The 8100-nt window shown below is 34.5% G+C and overlaps 1 protein-coding gene across 3 annotated transcripts in view; it reads left to right on the top strand.

The window, feature by feature from the left end:
* The first annotated feature begins 691 nt into the window (after positions 1-691).
* The window catches only part of LOC107708449 (WASH complex subunit FAM21A-like), a 17085-nt gene continuing 9676 nt past the window's right edge, over positions 692-8100 (top strand). Inside the window, exons 1-19 of one of the 3 annotated variants that reach the window (XM_016512686.1) lie at positions 692-875; positions 2148-2277; positions 2375-2539; positions 2875-2943; positions 3083-3256; positions 3447-3540; positions 3628-3689; positions 3859-3912; positions 4280-4381; positions 4510-4594; positions 4711-4776; positions 5269-5387; positions 5580-5643; positions 6444-6494; positions 6598-6780; positions 6861-6927; positions 6961-7033; positions 7108-7215; positions 7296-7394. In XM_016512686.1, coding sequence (XP_016368172.1) covers positions 2149-2277; positions 2375-2539; positions 2875-2943; positions 3083-3256; positions 3447-3540; positions 3628-3689; positions 3859-3912; positions 4280-4381; positions 4510-4594; positions 4711-4776; positions 5269-5387; positions 5580-5643; positions 6444-6494; positions 6598-6780; positions 6861-6927; positions 6961-7033; positions 7108-7215; positions 7296-7394 — 1764 coding nt within the window. In that variant the 5' untranslated portion in view covers positions 692-875; position 2148. Of the gene's footprint in view, positions 876-2147; positions 2278-2374; positions 2540-2874; positions 2944-3082; positions 3257-3446; positions 3541-3627; positions 3690-3858; positions 3913-4279; positions 4382-4509; positions 4595-4710; positions 4777-5268; positions 5388-5579; positions 5644-6443; positions 6495-6597; positions 6781-6860; positions 7034-7107; positions 7216-7295; positions 7395-8100 lie in introns of all 3 variants that reach the window. The other 2 variants (XM_016512684.1, XM_016512687.1) reach the window with 2 other exon arrangements.

Here is an 8100-nt window from a genome sequence, read left to right as displayed (position 1 = left end):
TTTATATATATATATATATATATATATATACTGTATATATAATTGTAAATAAAACAAAAATTATTGGAATGCAAAACATAATCCAATAATTTTGTTTATATATATATATATATATATATATGTAAATAAATATGTAAGTTGGCCTATCATGTCCAACAGCGTCAGATCTCAGATCTCTTGAGGTTTCAGGGTCTTTCCACAAGAGGTTAAAAGTGGAAAGTGGTTAAAACCAAAAAGAGAAAGTTCCATGAGCTCTGTTGGGAACAAGTAGTTTACAACATCTGCTCATTCTTGCAGAAATAAGATAGCCTATTGGATGGACGTTCCCTACTAGAAAATCCACAACATAACTAGTCAACCAACTAACGATCATCTACACCAATTTCCAGCTGGGTTTGCGTGCAAAATAAAGATTTTATTGATTCAGATTTAGCCTTTCTCATGAAAAATGTGGACATTTTATGATTTACAAAATACATCCACACTGCATCTTTTATTCCTTTTTTCAAGAGTTTACATTCATTCATTTATGATAATCCGTTAAAAAAATGCATGTTTTTCCTCCTCGTCTTAAACGTTAGGCGGTGCTGCTTTGAGATCAGTTTAAATCCGCTCCGTTTATGAACAGCGTCATTCACGCGCATGAGAAGCTGTTCTCAGATCAGTGGGACGCGTCGCACGCCTCAGTCAGTCAGGTGACCAGAATCAGATGATTCTCTGCAGACGGAACATGGCGGACCTCTCAAAATACTGAGTTGATGATGGGACGAATGACAGCCAAAAGCTGCCCTTGAAGTCTCTCACTGCTGGATTGGTGAGATTTTGAGGGGAAGGAAAACATTACAGAGGATATTTGATCACAGGACATATATAAGGTAAATCAATACTCTAAATGACATTAGCAGAGATTCAGACTGTAAGTTGCTAGCACAGCAGCTAGCCTTGCATGGCAGCTGGTTGAGCAGTCACTTACAAATGCATAAAACGGTAAAATAACATCTAATGACGGATCAAAAGTGCATTCAGGTGTATGTACTTATATTTTTAATCGTTTAGGATTTGAGGAAGGTCGAGGTTATCGCCTCTGCATATGCTGATTGGCACATAGTTACAACGTTTTAACTTTGAAAAGTTTCCTCTCATTTCCCCAGCAAATGATTAGTAGTTTTGTTTACACTTTGTATTATGTATAGCAGTAGCACCTGTTAGATAAAAATATATAAATGTCTGGCTTTAAATAAATAAGGATTCATTTTTGATCAGCCCCTTGTGAAAAAGAGGAACACATTAGTATGCTTTTCAAACGTTCAACTTCTTATTATGGAAATAATATACTTTAAAAGAATATAATTAGGTTTAAACTGAATGTAATGTTTTCAGATACTTAATTACATGTTATTTACAGCAAAATTAAAATGTATTACATTTTTAATTTATGCAAAATTCAATTAATTAGAGTTCTTTTTGAATCACTTAAATATGACTTAAGTGCATCTTTATATGTAATTTCTTCTATTGTCTTCTAAATATGGTTAAAGTGTACTGCCGAATGTACTGACAAGCATTTTTAACTATAATAAACATTAATTTAATTTGTACAATTTATGTCAGGTATGTTCATATATTTGTAATTACACATTTGTAATGATGAAGTTGAAATGTAATGCTTTTAAAATATATTAACTTAAATCTTTTATCAAATAACACACTACAGTTAAAATTACAGTCAATTACTTTACATGTGCTCTAGTATGTTATAGTCAACATATCAAAATCAGTGTACTTCTTTAAAGCATGATGAAAAAGATTATTAAAACAATGATTTAAAATGTACTTTAAAGTACAGCTTTTAATTTGACATTATTACAGAAGTGTACCTTTTTAAATGTGTACTTAAGTGTGTTAAGTAGTACTTAGTCTTGAATGTGTACCCTTTTAAAGTACAATTAAGTGGCCTTTTATTTTATTAAAATTACATTATGTGCAAGTACAGTTTTTAAATATATGCTTTTAAGATTTGAAGTACACTGCACATTCAATACAATTAAGCACATTTCTTTTTCACCAGGGGCAGTCCTACAAACATTTTATTGAGATATAATCTTATCTATATAATCTTGAGTTATGATGTCTTTCTATTAAACCAGCATGTCTAATTTTATGGAGAATGGCCCCAGCAATCATAATGGAGAAGCTGAGCAGGTGTGGGAGAGACCCTGGACACTGGAAGAGATGCAGAAATCCAGCACAAACTGGTCACTGGCAGCAGATTCAGGGGTATGGGGTGGAAATGGAATGCATTCATATTTCATATTCATATTGTATGCACTTGCGACTGTGTTATACAGATGAATGTTTATTTGTATCTCTGCAGTTATTTCTTTTCCTGCAAGACTTCTCTCAAAGGATGTTGTCCAAGACACATGAGATTGAGAAACAGTTGGACGGTCTTATCCGGGACACTAAAGCCACAGACAGTCGCCTACACACAGTGTTTAACGACTTTCTCATGCTGTCCAATACACAGTTCATTGAAAACGTATGTATTTTTGTTCATGATTTTAGCTAAATGAGAATTCACTTTATGTGTGGATGCAAAGCAAAGCAGTTCAAGTATTAAACTGAAACACCACTGACATATCACACTTGTCCTGATATAATATGGGGGAGAGTTTGTCAGCTTTAATATTTATACATTTCCTGTTCAATGTATCTCCCTTCAGATTAAAGCTTTAAATTCTTTATTGAGCATTTTTCACACTTCATATTGAGAAGATTTTGAGATTTGATAAATTTCAAGAAAAACATAAGGGTGTAAACACAAACAAACAGTTTATTGTGATATCAGATGTATTTAAAAAAAAATTTTTTTAGAGGGTTTATGATGAAGAGGTGGAAGACCCTGCACCAAAGCCAGAAGCCATTAAGAAACAGCCTGAACAGGTAGTGATTGGCAATATTTCTCTGGTTCTTTCTGCTGTGGGTCATTTCTGTGATATCATACAGTACGTTATGATGAAAATGTTAATGCCTGATAATGGTTTCAAGCATTCCTATCATTTCATACATACTGTATGTGAAGGAGAAGACAAGGGAACAGAAGGAAGCAGAACTTATTCCCAAAGTCCAAGAGGCCGTCAACTATGGTCTGAAGGTCCTGGAATCTGCTTTTGAACAGCTGGACATTAAAGCGGGAAACTCAGACTCTGAGGATGAGGAGACTCTGGAAAAAGTAGAGCCCATTTTGGAAGCAAAGGTAAATGTTTCCCTTGAGCTCTTATTTGATTATCAGACAGTTATTATACACATGCAATTAGTGGTTTTTGGGTTGGTGGTGTTAAAATGTGCAAAAATATCCCAGAAACTTACATTGAAAGAGGGACCTGAGCCATGCCTATGGGTATATCTTCACCACTTTTTGTGCCTAAATGTATTTTTATTGGTAGGACCTGTATGTGGATAGGCCTTTGCCGTACTTGATTGGTTCCCAAGCATTTATGGATGAGGATGATGTTGGCCTGGGCGATCTATCCAGTGATGGTGAGATTTCCGATTCATAATCTTTATGATTTTCTTCCTCCTGTTTTAGGATGCTTTTAACTTGTGTGTGTTTGGTGTGTTTTATAGAAATGTCTATTGGGAGCGACAGAGACAGCGTCATTGAGAGTGATGTTGAAGAAGGCGATGAGGTAAGAGATGATGATATGCACTTTTGCATTTTTGTGAACTGAGTCAATAACATTTTAAGAACGTTTAAAAAAAACAATATTTTATTTATTGAATGCATTAATTTTTTGAAAACATTTCAAAATTAAATATATTTACATATAATCCTCCATTTGGATTAAATTCCAAAAGCAGTCGGATGAATACTCTGACCAGGATGAGGAAGTCCATGACAACTTTAAGAAAGTAAGACTTAAAAACTCTATTCTGCTATTGTGATGTTTTATATATGGTTGACAAATTTACACTGCATTACTGGTTAAAAAAGTTATCTGAATGTGAAAGGTAAACATAAATCTTACACCTACCATGGATGTTTCAAATTAGCATATTCTCTAAATGTTGACTACAACTCAAGATTTAAAACTCTCTCTCTCTCTCTCTCTCTCTCTCTCTATATATATATATATATATATTATATACATATATGCGCTTATGTTTTATACTTATTTCTTAAATAGGCTAATTTCTTACATTTGAAATGTAGCTAATTAGACATTTGATAACTGGAATATTTTAAAGCCTTATTTAGGTTCATTTGTTCATCCCATAGAAGCCGTCTGTGGCTTGTTATGATGATGCTGATGAAGAGAGTGAAGATGAAGATTCTGACATATTTGGAGGGTCTGATAAGGATGAAGATGAGCTCAGAAAGGTTAATAGCTTTGCATTTTCTTAGCACCTCAGGCTCAGACATACTTAGAAAATTAGTATTATGAGACATTATCATATTAAAATGTGTAAACAAAAAGCATTCAATTTCCTGCATCCCATGTCTTTCAGGACACTGGTCTGCCATCCTTTGCTGATGAACTAGCAGCCAGAATCAAGGGAGAGACTCCAAATAAGCCAGAAGCAGATCGCACATGTATGGTCACAAACAACATATGGATTTAATTGCTTTATTGTTTAACACGTTTTCATCCTTCCATTCAGTTTTCTTTCTCAAGTTCATCTGTGTGCATGCACTTGTTTGTTCTAAAGCATTGTCATCAGGCCCACCCATCACCCAGAAGAAGAGTAAAACAAAGAAAGAGCCAAAACCTCAGGGTATGAGCGACTGCGTGTTCACTTCATATAGCATGTGCTTATCAGATCATGCTGCCATATTGTGCAAAATACACACTATCGTTCGAAAGTTTGGGGTCGGTATGTTTTTTTTTTTTTTTCAGGGTTTTTGAAAGAAGTCTATTATGCTTACCAGGGCTTAATTTATTTAATCAAAAATACAGTGAAAACATTTTACTATTTATTTTACTATTTTAATATATCTTAATTTTTTCTTGTCATAGCAAATTGAATGCATTCTTTCTTTTTAGAAATATTAAATAAAAAAATAATACTGACCCTAAACTTTTGTACGGTAGTATATGTACATGTAAGATTCAGCAGATGACTATATATGTATTTTATTGTAAACAACTACACTGTTATTTAGCTTTTTTGAAGCTTCTGGTATAGTTTTACCATAATTTATTTTAGGTAATTGTAGGATATAGCTAGTAAAATAATGCCATATATTTTATGTTTATGTAATTACAGTGGAGGATGATCAGGACGAGATGTTCAAACCACCAAAAATGGAAGATGAGGAATATTCTCCATTCGGTGGAAAGGGTGGACTTTTTAGTGGAGGCAAAGGCCTGTTTGATGATGATGAGGTTGGTAAATAATAATGTAGTAATCATACAAGAGCATACAAGTACAACTAGAAAAAGTAGGGATGCACCGATACCGATACTGGTATCGGTATCGGTATCGGGTGACTACTGGAAAAAGTGGTATCGGTGCATCCCTAAGAAAAAGACATGGTAGTAATCTTTGAAAGTCATTTCATATTATTTGTTCCTCAGGGAGATCTGTTTTCTGATGCACCCAAAACCGAGCCGATGGAAAAGACTGTAACCCAGCCAGCAGGTAACTCCTCTCAGCTCTTATTCTGTTGCCCATTTCAAGTCAGATGTAGGCCAGTCCTACTTGAGATTTGAAACTTAGGCCACAAGCTCACATTCAGATGCATAAAACCAAGTCCCAGCCTACATTTTTTAATTTTTTAATAATCCATTTCACTTTGATGTACATCACAGTATAGAAGAAAAGATCTGTTGCTACTTCCGTTACATCACAGCTTTAATACTGATTGGTCATTTGTGCAATACTGTAGTCAAATATGATCCATTGTTCCAGACAACCGATTTCCTGCTTTCACTCCACAATCTCTTTCTTCTCACAAAAATAATTCATTTGAATTTTAATGTATTTCTATTTATTTATGTATTTTGTAAAAAGCCATTTATAATACCTGGTTGACTGGGAAAAATATTTAATTTCTAATAATTAATAAATAATCTAGTAATAATTATTTAATTTCTACTTTTTTATGTGTTTTGTAAATAGTCATTTATAATGATTTAATTTTTACTTATTTATGTATTTTTTAAAATAGCCATTAAAATAATAACTGTCTGACTCAAAAAAAAAAAAAAAAAAAAAAAAAAAATGATATACAAAAAATCAGTGTATTTAGGTGTTTTATAAGTAGCCATTTAACAAAAGTTGTGTCAGGATCTTTATTTTTTTTTGCTATAATGACTTGATGGCTGCACATAATCATTTTTTTTACTGACTTTTCTCTTTGTACATTCTGAAACCCACCATGTGTTGACATATATAACTCATTTACATAGTCATCTTATCTTTTGCATTTGCTTTTGTAGAGCCTCTTAAAACTAAGAAAATACCCATTGGTGCTGTCTCCATCTTTCCTGGTAAGCATTAACTTTATTAAATTTGCATACTCACACGCTGTTTTGCATAAAAGATTTCTGTAGTAACTAATGAGTAAGATATTTTCATGCACCTTACCCACAGGAAACAAACTTTTTGGCTTACCAAATGATTCAGACTCACTAGAGAGCAAAAACAGCAAGAGTCCAGTGAAGCCCAAAGTGCAGGCAGCTCCAAAACGTGCCTCGGTGGGAAGTGGGCTGTTTGATGATGAAGACGATGATGATGATTTCTTCAGTGGGAAGGCGCCTAACAAATCCACCCCTGGTAAATCTCTGACATTTGCCCTGCAGTATGACAACTGTCTGTCTTTTTGGGAAAACTTAAATGTGTATCTTTGTGATCAGGACAAGAGAAGCAAATGCCAAAGAAGACTGTAGACCTGTTTGGAGAACTGGATGAGGAGGAGGATGAGTATGATGAAGGCGGAACTATGTTTAGTGGGAAAGTCAGTGCAGCTCTTTCCCAACAGGACAAAAGAGCCGAGGGAGAGGAGGAGACACGTCCTCCAGAGAAAAAGGTCTGTTTTTTTAATCATCGTTATTTCGGTATGATTGTTGTTATTGGTTATATACTGAACGAGTTTGCTTGCAGCCTCCTGTTGGTGCCATTTCAATGTTTGGGCCCGGCACTAAAAATATACTGGAGGGTCTGAAGAAACGCCGGCTTTCCACCAGTGAAGAGTCTGCCAAGTCTGAAGAGGTAGAAAACTTTCAGTCTCTCTGTCGTATTAATACGTGCTGTGTTAATTGTTATTTATTATTTTTGCATTGTTTCTGCAGAGTGGACCTCCGCCTGAAGCAGTCAAATCTTCACCTGGTCTGGGAGCATCAGAGAAAACGCATAGCAAGAGTCTGTTCTCTGATGATGAAGACTCACAAGTACAACACTGTTCTATAGTCAAGATACAGAGAGCCTATTCTCAGTTTCCCAGTGTATTTAAATTAGTACTGGGCCATTTATTTAATATTCAAGTATTTTCGCTGGTGATATAAAATTAAAGGGTTAGTTCACCCAAAAATGAAAATTCTGTCATTAATTACTCACCCTCATGTTGTTCCAAACTCGTCATCATTACGCCGGATCTGGGTCAGTGCCGCCACATGCTCGCGTCATGATACTGTCGTGAACAATGACTTTATTCCACATTTTCGTCTCTACTACGCAGTGGACGCGCGTTCACGACAGTACCTTGACGCAGAATCAACATGAATCACCAAAGTGACGCAGTAGAGACGAAAATGTGGAATAAAGCCGTTATTTTTGTTTTCTTTGCACAAAAAAGTAATCTCGTAGCTTCGTAACTTTACAGTTGAACCACTGATGTCACACGGACTACTTTGTCGATCATCTTGGTACTTTTCTGGACCTTATACAATACAATACAATACAAGTTTGTTTGTATAGCACATTTAAAAACAACTGGTGTTGACCAAAGTGCTTTACAAGGCTAAAAAAAACAGACAATAATGACACAAAGCATTTAAGCACTAGAGAGCAATAAAAGTAGGATTAAAATAAATAAAAGCCTAAAATATATATATATATATATATATATATATATATATATATATATGTATAAAATAG

Source organism: Sinocyclocheilus rhinocerous, unplaced genomic scaffold (genome assembly GCF_001515625.1).
Source record: "Sinocyclocheilus rhinocerous isolate Xijiao unplaced genomic scaffold, SAMN03320098_v1.1 scaffold295, whole genome shotgun sequence".
NCBI lineage: Eukaryota > Metazoa > Chordata > Actinopteri > Cypriniformes > Cyprinidae > Sinocyclocheilus > Sinocyclocheilus rhinocerous.
This window is presented reverse-complemented; position numbering and strand designations above follow the sequence as displayed.